Here is a 17,826-nt window from a genome sequence, read left to right on the forward strand (position 1 = left end):
CGCACATCGAACTGGAAGTCAGGAGCAAGAAAAATATTTATCTGATTTTTTCCCCATCAATTTTCATCCTAAATAAGCTAATATTTCATTTAAGATCAATTATTGGGGGATTGTGTGCTTTTATCTCATATAATACTGTTGTTCATGTCAGTGTACAGTGACGGTAATATATAATATTTACATGCAAATCGTAAATGTCTCATAAGCATTAGAGGTCCATGTAATTGTAAATGTATTATCAGTATTTTTATGATGTGTTCTTGTTGTTCTTAACAATACCAGTTTAATAATTAATAACCAGATTTGATAATGAACATTGATTAGCATTAAAGATGCAGTAAAGATATTCGCTCTGAGCTGATAAGAAGAGTTCAACACAGCAGATCATAACCTGTAATACTTATATAGAGTAGTTAGAGTTATTAAAACATAATTCCGACATTAATATTTGGTCAAAAAAATCATTTGATAAAATATTTTTCCGATAATTTTACTTAATCACGTGATTATCAGCATCTGACTTCATTATTTTTGTGAAATTAATAATGACACTGTGTGATATGTCATGTGTTGTTGTTCATCTGAGGTTGATAAAAGAGTTTTTATTATGTCCTCATACATAAAACCATAGAATGAAATAAGGTGTGCTTTTGTTTTCACACGACTGTATATAATAAATAAAGCTTATTTTATTTAATCTACCTTTTCTCATTTTCATTTAGTTAAACCTGAAGTGCTAAAATAAAATAAAAACTATATAGCCTAGACATTGAAATAAATAAAAATGCCAAAGACAACAAAATTACTAAAACTTTAACATGAAAAGTGCAAATATAAAAAATAAAATATATGTAGTTGGTATATCTCAGGATCCACCGTATAAACTTCAAAAATCACTTATTTCAGAAAAAAAAACTAAAACCACCTTCACAATTACAATCTTTCATTTGAGATTCTATATAAACCCATTTACACGACTCATTTTCAGAGCGAACAGACGCTGATAACCAGAGACAATCCAGCCGTGAGTGAACATTACACATTAACTACCAGTGGGAGAAGTTTAGCTGTCATCCTTTATCTTGCTGACAAAACACTTAAAACATCCCGGAATAAAGGAGCGAGTATTAAAGGTCACTAATAACGGTCAGACCATCAGATCATCACCACACACACTTATCTCACCACCTCCCTGAGCGCCGGTCCGCTACTCGATCACCCTGCAGTGTGAGGATGAGGCTGAAGATGAAGCTCCCGAACCCGGGTCTGGATGAGCGGATCCCCTCTCACGCCGAGCTGGAGAAGCTGGAGCTGGAGGAGGCTGGAGAACGCCCGCAGTGGGACAACAAAACCCAGTACATGCTGACCTGTGTGGGCTTCTGTGTGGGACTGGGGAACGTCTGGAGGTTCCCGTATCTGTGCCAGAGCCACGGAGGAGGTGACACACACACACACACACACACACACACACATTTATCATTCTTCTTACCTGGAAACATAGAAAACGATGGTGAATTGTCTGGTATCATCACATGAACCAAAATAGACTTCTTAAGCCTCCTGGAAAAACTGCCTGTTGACTGTCACTCATGTCCCCATCGCATATGATTCGGTATCATTCGAGATCTTGTGAATTTTGTTTTGAAATTGCATTTCCATGGAAATGGTACTTTAGAAGCTTTTGTGTGATCTCAACTTCAAATTTGGTACACAACTTGGTATAGACATATGGCTGTCGTTTAATAGCAAATTTAGAGTCCAAAACGTTTTGTAAAAATATCATTTGGATTAAAAAAAAAAAGTTTAGTTCAGTACATTTGCCATGCAGTAAACAATTTCCTTTACAGTCCAATTTTTGTGATATCAACTTCAAATTTGGTACACAACTTGGTCAGACATATGGCTTTGGTTTTCTAGCAAATTTAGAGTCCAAATAATTTTGTAAAATAAATATTCTGAATAAAATAAAAAGCGTTTAGTTCAGTACATTTGCCTTACACTAAACGTACCCACAACTCACACTTTAAACTTTCATTTTTGGAAGTGCTTTGACTTCAGCAATAATCTTCTTTAAAAAGAGACCAACTTTAGTTCTGTATTCAAAAGCATTCATGATGAACTACATCCATTCAAGTTCGGATCTGAGGTGGCAGTGACAGTTAACAGGTTAAATATGGGAAATATACAAACATTTAAAGAGATTTAAAAAAGAGTGTAAAGGGAACGAATAAGTGAGAAATAGACTTCAGGGGACACTTATATACTTATGTAAACATATTACATAAAAAGCCACTGTGTCTTAAGAATTTGTCTGACCAACTAGCAATTAGTCAATGGATAATAAGTCTTACTTTTCAGTCTCAAATTAGACAAATCTGCAATTTAATGTCTTAAATGTCTTAATTTAAAGTCTTAAAGGAAATACTTGCAAGACCAGTTTAAGCAGTTCATGCAGCTGGCCACATAAGAGTAATTTGTGTTAATGAGTAATAGAGTTAATGCACAGTGATTATTCCTATAGTCATTCAATAACCTGAGAGGATCCACCGAATAAACTTCAACTAAAACCACCAACACAATTAATCAAACAACCTTAAACTTGAGGATTCTCACTTTGGATAAAAGTATTTACCAAATGCATGAATGTAAATTCTTTCGATAAGTTCAATCTTTAGAACACCTGATTTATTTAAAAAATATATATTTCTTGCAACTACTTTAAATTTACAAGAATTCTTAAAGAGTCATAAACCAACCACATAGTTTTATATTAAGTTGCGGGTACATTTTTGTTTGTCCCGCTTATTTTATGGTTAAAATGTCGGCTGTGCAGAACCAAAAAAACTATTTTTTTAAATGTATTTTGTCATGTCAGTTTCTCAACTACCATCAGTGTATTTGCATTTACATTTATACAATTGGAAAAATTGTACTTTTATCCAAATGATGGCACACATTTTTATTGTTAAAATGTTTTTATTTTTTTATTTTAGTTACAATGCTGTTTATAACATTTAGATTGTGAAAAAAAGTTAAGTTCAGTATTTAACAATGTGTTCTTGTGTTTATTTTTGTTTGTAATGTGTAAGAAGTGTTAATGTTGAAGATTTACTGTTTTTACTTGATTTTTTGTTGTTTGTTGTAATGTGATATATATTGAATCCAATTAGGAACAATTTGACCTGCACCGTAAGGATCGTACCCAGAATCTGAACGCAATTCCAGGGCAAAGGCCCGTTCACTCCAAGGACGATAAATATAACGTAATGATAAAGATGTAATATACATCTTCCAAATATAAAAGAATAATCCACAACACAACTATAATAATAACGGCACAGAGAAATTATATCTGTGGAATCACTTTCAGAACCATTTTTATCCTGATGAACGATGACAGCCAATCAGAATCCATCAGACTTTAACGAGCTCAAGCATTTAAAGCATTAGACGACAAAACTGAAGCGCTTATAATAAACAGAACCAATCGTACATTGGTGTGGATGCTAATATAGTTATTGTCTTTGGTGTGAACGGGCCTTTTAATATTTGTATTTATTAAAGGAGTAGTTCACTTCAGAATTAAAATGTCCTGATAACAACGTCATCCAGAATGTTGTTGACTAATGTAGTGACTTCAATGGGGTCCAACGGGTCGAAGGTCCAAATGTGAGTTTCAGTGCAGCTTCAAAGTCTCGACACGATCCAGCCGAGATATAAGAGTCTTATCTAGACAAACCAGCGGATATTTTATAACAAAATAAACATTTATACACTTTTAAACCACAAATCCCCGTCCTATATGGAGAAAAATCCTGGAATGTTTTCCTCAAAAACCTTAATTCATTTTCGACTGAAGAAAGAAAGACATGAACATCTTGGATGACGTGGAATTATCATGAAATTTTAATTCTGAAATGTGAACTAACCCTTTAATTGTCTGATTAGCCAGCTGGATTCATAAGAGTTTTCCTTTGTTCCAGGAGCGTTTATGATCCCGTTCCTGATCCTCCTGGTTCTGGAGGGAATCCCGCTCCTGCATCTGGAGTTTGCCATCGGACAGAGACTGAGGAAGGGCAGCGTCGGCGTCTGGAGATCCATCAACCCGGCTCTCACTGGAGTCGGTGAGTGTTAAACATAAGCAGAGCAATGCCTGATCACTGAATCCTGGATTATCCAGGAGTGTTTGCACTGTAGATGAGATTCGAGTTCAGATCATATGGGCCTCTGCAGAGAATACAGTGTTTCTTTGATCTTGTGCATCAAGTTGTGTGATATCGCTGTGTGTTTCCTCAGGCATCGCCTCCATGTTGGCTTCCTTCATAGTGGGCATGTACTACAACACCATCATGGCCTGGGTCATGTGGTACTTCTTCAACTCGCTGCAAGATCCACTGCCGTGGAGTCACTGTCCAGTTAACGCCAACAGAACAGGTACTTTTCTGCTGGAAATAAGGCTGTTACGATACCAGTTACATTTCTCAATACCAGTTTTGATACCACAGCAAAAACTAATACTAGGCTAGTAAAAAGTTCACAAGTAATTACTGAAAACAAGTAAACAGTCATTCGGCTGCTGTCACTTTAAGAACTAATGCACGGATCCAATATACTGATACACATCCGATATTCCCAAATGTTGACCTTACCTCAAGACATAAAGTAAGTGTGTTTATGTGAATACTCAGATTGACATATTTTTTGTGCATTTGCCCGTTTAGCCGTGCACAGAAAGCTGCCCCTCAGTTCACGAATACTGAATATGAGTTTATTTTTTGAGGCATATTACACTTTTAATAACTCTTTTAACCCGTCTTTTATTGCTCATTCGCCCGTTTCTTTATCGCTCTAATGTGTCAATAACTCATGCAGACTAAAATCTGCACGGATATATTTGCATACCGTGAGCGATATATGAACGACATAGAAAAAGTTAAATCGATTCACTCTTTATTTCATTGCCACGATATACATATCGTCATATCATAAAATTACCAAAAAAGAAATAAAAAAAAAGCTAAACAGAAATAATAATCAGACCATCTCTGATATGGAGATGCTCTGAAGAGTGAACTGAACTTGACCTCCTCTGTGTCTCGAGCGTTGCTAACCTGAGTGTGTGTGTGTCTCCCCCTGCAGGCCTGGAGTCAGAGTGCGCGCGCAGCTCTCCGGTGGATTATTTCTGGTACAGAGAGACTCTGAACAGCTCGACTGCGATCGAGGACTCGGGGGGCCTGCAGTGGTGGCTGGTGATGTGCCTGTTCTGTGCTTGGACTGTGTTATACGTCTGCTGTATCAGAGGCATCGAAACCACAGGGAAGGTGATGAATCACTGACCTGTTCAAAAGACACTTCATATTCAGTGATACTACTGATTTAACTATCAGATGAGGACCAAACTAGAACTGAATTGAGCTGAATACTGACTCTGTTGACTTCTGTAGAGCTGCTTTTGATTTTGTTTCATAAAAGGCTTTGAAAGTTAATGAACTGAATCAACATTGAACTTTACTGAGTCGAGTGACTCTATTGATTCCTGTAGAGCTGCTTTTGATTTAGTTTCATAATTGATGAACTGCAACATTGACACTGTTATTGAACTGAATTGAATCAACACTTAACCGAGCTGAATAATGACACTACTGTCTTCTGTAGAGTTGCTTACAGAAGAACTGAATGATGAATTTTGCAACATCAGCTATTTTCCTGTTCATTACCATGAAACTGCTTTGAAACGACTTATGAAGTGCTATAAAAACTGAAATATCCTGTCTAATCACTACTACTCTCTCTAGGCTGTGTACGTGACATCTACGTTACCGTACCTGGTCCTGACCATCTTCCTCATCAGAGCTCTGACTCTTAAAGGCTCTGTGAGCGGGGTCAAGTTCCTCTTCACTCCAGACGTACGTTCACCAGCTAAACCTCATGCATGTATTAAAGGAGTAGTTCACTTTAAAATGAAAATTAGCCCATGATTTACTCTCCCTCAAGTCATCCTAGGTGTATATGACATTCTTCTTTCAGACGAACACAATCAGAGTTATATTACAAAATGTCCTGACTCTTCCATTATAAATGGCAGTGGATTGCAACCAACAGATTGGAGCTCAAAAAAGTGCATCTATCATCATAAACGAACTTCATGCGGCTCCTGTGGGTTAATAAAGGCCTTCTGAAGTGATGAGTTTGTGTAAGAAAAAGAATGAAGAATGTCATATACATCTAGGATGACTTGAGGATGAGTAAATCATGGGCTGATTCTCATTTTAAAGTGAACTACTCCTTTAACTCACTAACCTCCAGGAGATCTGATGGATCTGCTTCCCTGTTTCCAGGTGAATGAGTTGATAAACCCCACGACGTGGCTGGACGCTGGAGCGCAGGTGCTGTTCTCCTTCTCTCTGGCGTTTGGAGGACTCATCTCCTTCTCCAGCTATAACTCTGTGCAGTGAGTGATCGCAAACACAAAACACTGTGAGCTGCAGAATATCTACATGAGGCAGATCACTGGAGTTCAGGAAAGAGCTCATACAGTCAAACCACAAATTATTCAGACACAAGAAATCATTTTTTAGATTTTTTACTAGTGTGTGCAGGACACTATAGTTCATTTACTTAAGTGAGGAGAGCAAAATAAAGTAAACTGTGACATATTATACCCAAATATTCTTCATACAGTGACTACCAGTAAAATTTATAAACATTTGGGACCAAATATTATTCAGACACTTTTTTTTTCTTTAATTACTAATGCGTACTAATGCAACCTTTTTACACACAGGCTGAACAAAATGAAGCATTGCTTGGTGATTGGTTGAGCTAAACTGGTATTATTTAATTGTGTAGTTAAATTTAACAGCTGACAGATATTCAACATAATTCATGTGTGAGAGAGTCCAACAGAAGGATGGACAAAACCAGTGAAATATCAACTGAGTTCTGCTCATATTTTATTACCGTTTTCTAAACTATAGCGAATAAACTGTGATAATCTGAGAAATGTTGAAGGAGTCTGAATACATTTTGGTTTGACTGTATATTTCATCATATGCTCGTATTATTCCAACAGCAATAACTGTGAGCAGGACGCCGTCACCATTTCCATCATCAACGGTCTCACCTCGGTTTACTCTGCAACCGTCATTTACTCCATCATCGGCTTCAGAGCCACGGAGAAATATGATGAATGCTTCGCGAGGTGCGTCCTTCACTAACCATATCACATGCACTGTCGTTTCAAAGTTTGGGGTCAGTAAGATTTAAAGTCCCCCTTGTGGTGTACAATCCAGCATTTAATGTTGTTTATATGTCTATGTGGCTTAAGTCAAACCATGTGTAAATTCATAAGTCGACACCATTGCTGAGTATTTCTTCCTTAAAACTGCAGTGAACCAAAGACAGTCTCAAAAACACGCTTTGAAATCGCTGGTGTTTCTGACATCACAAACTACCTTGTAACCAATCAGATCAACGTGTGATCGTCAACCAGTGGATCTCTGAGCTGAGTGAGTGAGTGGAGGCGGGGCTCATTTGCATATTCATAGAACCACGCATACTAAATGAGGCAAGGGTGACGAGTTACATTCAAGATATTTGAAGGCATGAAGACATTTTTTTTTCCAAGGAAAAAAACCTTTAAATATGTCATTTTGGTGAGTTTTAAGGGATCAAATTATTGACTACAGGGGGACTTTAAGAAATGTATCCAGCAAGGATGCATTAAATTGATTAAAAGTGACAGTAAAGACATGTATAATGTTTCAAAAGATTTCTATTTCAAACAAGTGCTGTTCTTTTGAACTTTCTATTCATCAAAGAATCCTGAAAAATAAAATGCGTCACGGTTTTCAACTCAGATAATCATCAGAAATGTTTCTTGAGCAGCAAATCATCATATTAGAATGATTTCTGAAGGATCATGTGACATTGCAGACTGGAGTAATGATGCTGAAGATTTAGCTTTGATCACAGGAATAAATTAGGGTGAAGTAAACATCAGAGATGCTTTGCCACAAGCTGCAACTGTAGGAACTACACTAACTATGGTGATGCATATCTTCTTCCGAGATGGTATTCCTTGGAGCACCGTCAGCAGGGATCTCAGGGTCTCAGGTGTTTCGTCCCTTACCCTGAACACTCAGGACAGCGAAGACTGTGCTCTCTTCAGCCACAGCCGTCTTGAGCTGGACTCGGCTGCTGCAGCGATGTCCCTAGTGGCTTTCTTCAGCTGTTTAGACTCCAGGCCCACCCTCTGGAGGAAGTAGCACACCGATTTTGCTGGGAATCAGCGGAAGCAAACTTCAGTGGGGTGGCTGGTTGCATGCCACCCTTTTAAAACAGCTTCGTCGACCAGGTCTTGGTACTTGGCTTTTTTCAGTTGGTGGGACGTGGCTAGCCTCTCTTCCCAGGGCACCGTGAGCTCAGCAACTATGATAATATTCATGCTCCTGGATAGCAGGACCATATCTGGTCAAAGGGAGGTCACTGCCATGTCCTGTGTTAAGACAAGCTTCCTCTCCAGGTCCACTCTCAACTCCCAGTCGGAGGCTTGTTGCAAGATCGAGGGTGGGTTCTTGGCCTCCGTGCCGGTCTTATGAGCCTTGTCTCCTTCCCTCACGAAGGTTATGGCTTTGGGCGGATGGGCCTGCTTGTTGTTGGCTTTGATTTGTTGCTGTTTCATCCACTTGGCAATTTCCATGAGGATCTTGTCGTGCCTCCATCTGTACTGCCCTTCTGCCAATGCCTTTGGACAACCAGTCAGGATGTGGTTCAGTCTACAGGAGGCTGCTCCACAATGGTTGCAAGATGGGTCTTCCTCTCCACCCCAGATCTTTATATTTCTTGGTGTTGGCAGCAGGTCAGTCACCGAGCGCAGGAGAAAGCTCAACTTTCCTTGGTCAGTCTGCCACAGTTCCTTCCACGACAGCGGTCGCTCCTGTGCCTAGCGCACTCCTGGCGCACCTCCTCTGCTGCCTCGCGGACTCTTTGCACCACGAGGCCTCTTCTGGCTCCTGGCGCTCCTCCTCTGCTTCCTCACGGACTCTTTGCACCACGAGGCCTCTTCTGGCTCCTCCTCTGCTGCCTCGCGGACTCTTTGCACCACGAGGCCTCTTCTGGCTCCTGGCGCTCCTCCTCTGCTTCCTCACGGACTCTTTGCACCACGAGGCCTCTTCTGGCTCCTGGCGCTCCTCCTCTGCTTCCTCACGGACTCTTTGCACCACGAGGCCTCTTCTGGCTCCTGGCGCTCCTCCTCTGCTTCCTCACGGACTCTTTGCACCACGAGGCCTCTTCTGGCTCCTGGCGCTCCTCCTCTGCTGCCTCGCGGACTCTTTGCACCACGAGGCCTCTTCTGGCTCCTGGCGCTCCTCCTCTGCTTCCTCGCGGACTCTTTGCACCACGAGGCCTCTTCTGGCTCCTGGCGCTCCTCCTCTGCTTCCTCGCGGACTCTTTGCACCACGAGGCCTCTTCTGGCTCCTGGCGCTCCTCCTCTGCTTCCTCATGGACTCTTTGCACCACGAGGCCTCTTCTGGCTCCTGGCGCTCCTCCTCTGCTGCCTCGCGGACTCTTTGCACCACGAGGCCTCTTCTGGCTCCTGGCGCTCCTCCTCTGCTTCCTCGCGGACTCTTTGCACCACGAGGCCTCTTCTGGCTCCTGGCGCTCCTCCTCTGCTTCCTCGCGGACTCTTTGCACCACGAGGCCTCTTCTGGCTCCTCCTCTGCTTCCTCGCGGACTCTTTGCACCACGAAGCCTCTTCTGGCTCCTGGCGCTCCTCCTCTGCTTCCTCATGGACTCTTTGCACCACGAGGCCTCTTCTGGCTCCTGGCGCTCCTCCTCTGCTGCCTCGCGGACTCTTTGCACCACGAGGCCTCTTCTGGCTCCTGGCGCTCCTCCTCTGCTTCCTCGCGGACTCTTTGCACCACGAGGCCTCTTCTGGCTCCTGGCGCTCCTCCTCTGCTTCCTCACGGACTCTTTGCACCACGAGGCCTCTTCTGGCTCCTGGCGCTCCTCCTCTGCTGCCTCGCGGACTCTTTGCACCACGAGGCCTCTTCTGGCTCCTGGCGCTCCTCCTCTGCTTCCTCGCGGACTCTTTGCACCACGAGGCCTCTTCTGGCTCCTGGCGCTCCTCCTCTGCTTCCTCACGGACTCTTTGCACCACGAGGCCTCTTCTGGCTCCTGGCGCTCCTCCTCTGCTGCCTCGCGGACTCTTTGCACCACGAGGCCTCTTCTGGCTCCTGGCGCTCCTCCTCTGCTGCCTCACGGACTCTTTGCACCACGAGGCCTCTTCTGGCTCCTGGCGCTCCTCCTCTGCTTCCTCACGGACTCTTTGCACCACGAGGCCTCTTCTGGCTCCTGGCGCTCCTCCTCTGCTTCCTTACGGACTCTTTGCACCACGAGGCCTCTTCTGGCTCCTGGCGCTCCTCCTCTGCTTCCTCACGGACTCTTTGCACCACGAAGCCTCTTCTGGCTCCTGGCGCTCCTCCTCTGCTTCCTCACGGACTCTTTGCACCACGAGGCCTCTTCTGGCTCCTGGCGCTCCTCCTCTGCTGCCTCACGGACTCTTTGCGGTTGGCTGTGCTCGATTGCCTTGAGCCAGGTGTTCAGCTGGGCCTTTGTATAAGTGAGATTGCCGCTGTCCTTTAGGGAGCTGTCGTACTGCTTTCCGAGGCATCGGATCCTTTGATCTTGGATTGTTGGGATCTCAGAGCCTTGGATCTTGAAGATGTTTCCTGTTAGCTTCCCCTTCAAGATACTGAGGCTCCTTACTTTCCGGTTTAACCTGCAGGCGTGACCATGTTGCCATCTTTTCCAGTGCGCTCAAGATCCACTTTGTCCCCTGGATAGATAGAGTCATCACCATCACGTTGTCCATGAAAGCTCGAAAAATTACATTTTACTGTATATTCTTTAAAAAAAAAATCTTACCAACCTCAAACTTTTGAAACTTAAATGTAACCTCGCTGTATTATATATGACCTTGTGAGGGTTAAAGAACTGCACTTTCTCGACAGTAACATCCTGGCTCTGATGAACACGTTTGATCTGCCGGAGGGAAACGTCACAGAGAGCAACTATAACAGTGTTCTTCAGCATCTCAACAACACGACACCAGCCGTCATTCAGGAGCTCCAGCTCAAGACCTGCGACATGCAGACCTTACTCAGCGAGGTACTAACACAACATTTATACAGATGTATATTTCCTAGTGGTGCAACGAATAACTTTGCTTTTCATTTATTACTTAAAGCTCACTTGAAGTTCTTTGATACTACATCAAAAACTACTAGCCTAACTGATAAAGTTCAAACATTATTAAAAACAAGTGACCAGTCAGTAATAAAATAAGAACAAATACACAAATTATAAGCAGAGATGAATACTGAATAACAAAGTAAAAAAGTCTAACAGTAGTAGTATTCAGGTACAGTAATTAATGTTAAATCACACTATTTGTTCTCTGTAGAAATTAAAAATGGGTTCATCTTTGTTATTAATGCTGTATTTTGTTGTTTTATTAACATTAATGACACAGACAACAGCAGGAATATTAGGCTGCCGTCACTTTAGGACCAAATAAACGTACAAACATCCGGTTTCTTTCTCAACTGTTCACTCATGACAGAACCGAGAGAATACTTGCCGAGACGGATATTTAAACGAGTTTTTAACATAATTTTGTGTGTATGTGTCCGTTCAAGGGCAAGAAAACGCAAAAGAGGAATCAATTCGGTGTTCGAGCTCTGTCTGAAACACACCTCTATCTCTCTCTCTCCCTCTCTCTCTTTCTCTCTCTCTGTGTGCGCTTTGAGTGTGTGCGACTGTGCGCACAGATAACGAGCGAGTCCCAATTTTCACCTCTTCTTCTGCGTTTAAAATTGTTTGAATGTGTGAATTGGCAAGACAAAACACGTCCAAATGAAAAACTTTAACTCTATGACGGTTAAATTTAGCAGTTAATCAACGGATCACACGCGTGCCGAACCACTTGGCAGCAGATCCGTACGGGTCACGATCACTGCGATACGCTGCACCGCTAATATTTCCATGTCGATTGACCTTTACTTACTCATTTATGTTGCAGGGTGTCGAGGGAACCGGCTTGGCCTTCATCGTGTTCACCGAGGCCATCACCAAGATGCCCGTCTCTCCAATCTGGTCAGTGCTGTTCTTCATCATGCTCTTCTGTTTGGGACTGTCCACCATGTTCGGGAACATCGAGGGTGTTGTGGTGCCGCTCCAGGACCTCAACCTGCTCCCCAAAAAATGGCCTAAAGAAGTGTTCACCGGTAAACACATCAACTTCAAAGAGCTTTCAGTGGCTGCGTTTCCATTACCCTTCAAATTGCGCAAATTGAATTTGAAAATACGGCCCACGGCAATTTCGCAAAAACTCCCATTTACCGCAAAAAAAAGATTTACGCTCACATGAGGTTGTTTTTCAGGCAATTCGAAAAAAGGAATATTTCGCAAAACTGCAATGGAAACTTTGCGCATTTACAGGTCACCTGACGTAGATGTTTGGACAGAAGACAGAGATCTTTATTAAAATCCATAAAAGACAAAAGTATTACAGGAATACTGGATTCTAAACCACAAAGAAATGGCACAATCAAGAGAAATGAGACAGAAACACCTCATATCTCACGAGAGGAAAAAAAATTACGTTTCAGTCGCATAACATCGGTTCCCTTGGGTCATTTTGACCCGAAACTCATTTTGAGTGTTCATCACAGGGGTCCAAGACCCCAGGACTTTTGTCGCACTTGAATTTTTTAGGGATTCAAGGAGTTACAAATCCTTCTCTCGCGGGTCAATTTGACCCCCTTACAAATGAATGGAACGCGAGGAATGCTTCAGCACACATAGAAAAACCTAAAAATGCTCAAAAATCTAACTAAAAACGAACTAAATGCAAGTTTTGCGCAACTCTGTAATGGAAACGCGGCTAATGTCCAACTGAGCACTGCAGGTACATCACTCGACCTGCTCATGTTTTCCAGGACTGACGTGTGTAGTGTCGTTCGTGACGGCGCTGGTATTCGTCCAGTCTTCGGGAAACTACTGGTTGGCTCTGTTCGACGGATTCGCTGGCTCCATTCCTCTGCTGGTTATCGCCTTCTGCGAGATCATCGCTGTCGTTTACGTCTATGGGATTGACAGGTAAGAGTCAATGTCAAAACTACATGTTCCTAGACTGGATGTTTCACCAGTGCACATTATTTAATATGCTTAAAATAAAGGTTCTATATCTGCATTAATGGTTCCATGAAGAACCTTGGATGTTTCCGTTCCACAAAAAGTTCAATACAGTGGAAAAAGGTTATTTAGGTTTATTAAAATGTCATTCACTCTAAGAAAAAATGGTTCGGTTAAGAACTGTTCAGTGAAAGGTTCTGTACAGAACCAAAAATGGTACTTCTATGTTGGCAGAGGCTATTTACATGAACTACACTGACTCCGCCCACCACTGTCTGATTGGACCAGACAAAATTACAGAAGAAACCTGTCTGATAACAGAACCAGTGGCACAAGCTTTTGACACAACTGAAAAAAAAAAATGTTTCTCCCTTTCCCACTGGATATGTATGGAAGCTTGTTACCGCCACAGAATAAAAGTAAAAAAGGTAATTGTGACTTTTTATCTCACAATTCTGGCTTTTTATCTCAGAATTGCGTGATATAAAGTCAGAATTGCGAGTTTATTTCTCGCAATTGTGACTTTTTTTCCTCACAATTCTGAGTTTATTGCTCGCAATTCTGAGAAATAAAGTCAGAATTTTGAGATGTAAACTCGCAATTGCAAGAAAAAAAAAGCAGTTGCCTTTTAAAATGAAGAAAATATCCGAAAAGTTGAAATAAACTGCCTAAAGGGGTATTTAATAGTGGGAATAAGGGTTAAGAGGGTAGTAATGTCATCACAATAAGGCAGCATCTATTTATGATTTTAATAAATATAATAATATACACTGAATATGTTGTTACTATAGCATATTGTTTTATAATAGCTATATTACAATACACTAAGGTGCAAATAGCATCTAACTACTTATTAACTTTCCTTCTTGGCCAGTTCCAGTTCATGCAGTGTAATCTTTTCATTTAATACCATACTTCCAAGAATACAAATTGCATTTTTCTAATCATCTTTTATCAACTTTTGACCCTCCAGTAAGTGTCAGGTGTTCTCAAGCACTGAGGAGAAAGATAACGCTGCTGTTTATCTTCAGGTTTAATAAAGACATCGAGTTCATGGTGGGACACAAGCCCAACATCTTCTGGCAGGTCACGTGGCGGTTCCTCAGTCCCATCATCCTCCTGGTCATCCTGATCTTCTACTTCGTCACGACAGTCAGCAAACAGCTGACCTACAACGTCTGGGACCCCGAATCCGTACGTCTTCAGACGAATCAAACACATTCTTTTTACTATTACTTCCAGCAATATATCAAAGATGTTAAAGAAAATAACGACATAATATGAAACGTCAAATTTACGCATCGAAATCTCACAATTCTGATTTTTGAAACTCACGATTACGAGTTTATACCAAAATTCCCACTTTTTGTTCTCACAATTGCAAGTTTACATCTCGCAACTATGTTTTTTTTGTTTCCACTGTTGAATTAAAAAGGTCACTAAAAGGTCATTAAAAAGGCGACCCTTTATCTCGCAATTCTGATTTTTTCATCTTAAAATTGCAAGTTTATTTCTTACAATTGCATTTCTTAGAAATGTGAAATTTCGTTAGTAAGCGTAACCGTGTGTTTACTGTGAACGTTTCCTCATTAACACTCGTTATTCTAAAGAAAAACAAACTGAAAACGGTCTTTCACAACTTTTTTTCTTTCACCATCAAATCAGTTTCCAATGGATAAAACGAATATCCTTGTTGCCTATCCCGTTCCCATAGAAGCTTTAAAAATTAAAACGTACGTAATTGCGTGTTTTCCCCCCCAGAATCCCCTGCAATTCTGATTTTACAACTTGCAATTGAGAGTTTATTTTAACTTTTATATTTCATTTACTTATATTTTAACTTTTTTTTAAAAGTTAGAATAGCGAGATGTAAATTTGCAATTGCGAGTTTATCGAGATTTTCTCGCAATTCCACGCTTTTAGCTTGCAATTCTGACTTTTTTGTAAGAATTTTGAGTTAATAAATTCACAATTGCGAGGAAAAAGGTCAGAATTGTGAGTTTCACATCGACTTCAGATACTAGAACCACAGCTCATCTCTCTCTCTCTCACTCTCTCTCTCACTCTCACACACACTCTCTCTCTCTCTCTCTCTCTCTCTACTCTCTCTCTCTCTCTCTCTCACTCTCTCTCTCTCTCTCTCTCACTCTTTCTCTCTCACTCTCTCTCTCTCACTCTCTCACTCTCTCTCTCACTCTCTCTCTCTCTCTCTCTCTCTCTCTCTCACTCTCTCTCTCTCTCTCTCACTCACACTCTCTCTCTCTCTCTCTCTCTCACTCTCTCTCTCACTCTCTCTCTCTCTCTCTCCTCTCTCTCTCTCTCTCTCACTCTCTCTCTCTCTCTCTCTCTCTCTCTCACTCTCTCTCTCTCTCTCTCTCTCTCTCTCTCACTCTCTCTCTCTCTCTCACTCTCTCTCTCTCTCTCTCACTCTCTCTCTCACTCTCACACACACTCTCTCTCTCTCTCTCTCTCTCTCTCTCTCACTCTCTCTCTCTCACTCTCTCTCTCTCTCTCACTCTCTCTCTCTCTCTCTCTCACTCTCTCTCTCTCTCTCTGAACGCAGGATAATTTCCCAACGCTGAAAGAGGTGGAGTACCCGAACTGGATCAGCGCCGTCATCTTCGTGCTCGCCGGGATTCCCAGTCTGTGCATCCCTGGAGTCGCCATCGGCCTGTTTCTGTGGAAATGCTGCACAAAGGGAAAGAAAACGAATAAAAGCTTCATTTCTGAAAAACAGGAAATGAGTGTCAACACAATAGCGTAGTTTCCACACGGAACAGGCAAATTAGCTTCCTTTTTATGGAAAACCTTTGGAACTTCTCGCAGATAAAGACAACAAACAATGTGCAAAAATGAACAATGCAAACATATATTATAGACTTACAAAATCACATAAAGAAAGAATGCAATATAAATATGTATAAAGTGTACAGTGCAAAATGACATTATAGACGTCAGCCATTGCACTCCTAAATATCCTACACTTTCCTGTCATGTATATAATCATCAATGGTCGTTTTTCAATGATGCGATTGATTTGCTGGGTCTCTATCCACCTTATTTTGCGATATGTGTTGCTAACATGATTTATCACATTGTTAACACGTTTTTAACATTTAGCTAACATGTTCCTTACATCAGGTAACACACAGCTATCCTGATTTATCACATTGTTGCACATTTTGCTAGCATGATTTAACATGTTGCTAACGTGTTTTTAGCATGAATTAGTACATCGTTAACATGTTTTAACATATTGCTAACATGAATTAGCATGTTACTAGCACACTTCTAACATAAATTAAAATATTGCTAGCATGTTTTAACTGTTTTGTTAGCATAATTTAACATGTTTCTAGCATGAATTAGAACATTGTCAGCATGTTTTAGCATATTGCAAACATGAATTACCATGATGCTAGCATGTTTTAACAAGACTAGCATGTTATCCTAGGCTACAGTAGCTGTTAAGCTTTGCTAGTGACAGTTAAATACTCTCTAAGAATTGTTATATAGATGTTTTGACCCTGTCAATGAAAGTCTATTTATTTGGGATTGTCCGGAAGCAGATACGATTGTTGACTTTGAATTCCCAAAGTCGGATCCGTTAGAAAAGACACAGCAACGCGAGCCAGAACAAGTTCTTAAGCCAACAGAATTATTACTCAAAAAGTCATAATCATGCCATTAAAATCTTATAATTATGACATAGAAAGTTGTGATTTTGACTTTTAATCTCATAACTAGGCTATGCTTGTCATAACTTTGTCTTCCATACAGATCCTGTACAGTAGCAGATTATTTTCAGCATTGTGTGTGTTATCATCTATATAATTTCCCACACAGCGCTAACACTTACAGAACAGTCTGTCCTTTTTAAAAAGATTTTATAGCTCTTATCGTTCATTGTTAAATTATTACCTATCAGATTTATCTGACATGTTGTGCTCTCTTTGTTTCTAATAAAGACTTTATGTTTTATTGGTCCATATGTCTGTGTTGAACTTGCAGGATTATCACTTTACAGTCCAGTCAACAACACAATCACAGTATGATAAAGATGATGACTGAGATCTGAAGCGTCCCGACAGCAGGAATATTAGACTAGTTTACAATAGATTCGGGAACAGGAATTTCAAATATGATTGTTAACATGTCCACTGTAAACTGCACAGTAAATCACTTACTCTACAAACACTGGATGAATTAATTTGCTTATTTAGCTTTATTATTATTAAAACTAATAGTACAACAAACCCACACACTCTCTTCTCACACACACATGCTAACTGTCACACATACTCACACACACACACACACACACACACCAGCTGGTGGCGCTACGAGCTCAACACTGATAGAGACGGTCCTGAAATCTGCTTTCAACTCCTCTCATGTTCTCCACAATTTATAATTTTTAAAAATACTTCTATTAGAAAACTAGAACAAACAAATAAAAAAATAAAATAAAACGGGGGAATCTCAGGCACCATTTAAAGGTAGTGTAGGTAGGATTGTTATAAAAAACTTTTTTCAAAATTTGTTTAAACTTTTTATATATATCAATGCATAATTAAAATGTAAGTACTCTGATAACAAGAGTATAAAAATCGAGTGACTCTAGACCGT

At 40.8% G+C, this 17,826-nt stretch overlaps 1 protein-coding gene across 1 annotated transcript; it reads left to right on the top strand.

The window, feature by feature from the left end:
- Positions 1-1,233: 1,233 nt before the first annotated feature.
- On the top strand, positions 1,234-15,961 carry LOC311093633 (sodium-dependent neutral amino acid transporter B(0)AT1-like; the record flags this gene model as incomplete). The annotated part of the gene is made up of 12 exons (XM_084131164.1): positions 1,234-1,438; positions 3,984-4,124; positions 4,297-4,434; positions 5,140-5,321; positions 5,796-5,906; positions 6,339-6,451; positions 7,073-7,201; positions 11,013-11,169; positions 12,083-12,287; positions 13,002-13,161; positions 14,229-14,391; positions 15,761-15,961. 12 exons carry the CDS (start codon positions 1,234-1,236, stop codon positions 15,959-15,961), a joined length of 1,905 nt encoding a protein of 634 aa, XP_083987290.1.
- Positions 15,962-17,826: the final 1,865 nt, after the last annotated feature.

The sequence above is a fragment of the Abramis brama genome (assembly GCF_963993115.1).
Source record: "Abramis brama genome assembly, chromosome: 12".
NCBI classification, from domain to species: domain Eukaryota; kingdom Metazoa; phylum Chordata; class Actinopteri; order Cypriniformes; family Leuciscidae; genus Abramis; species Abramis brama.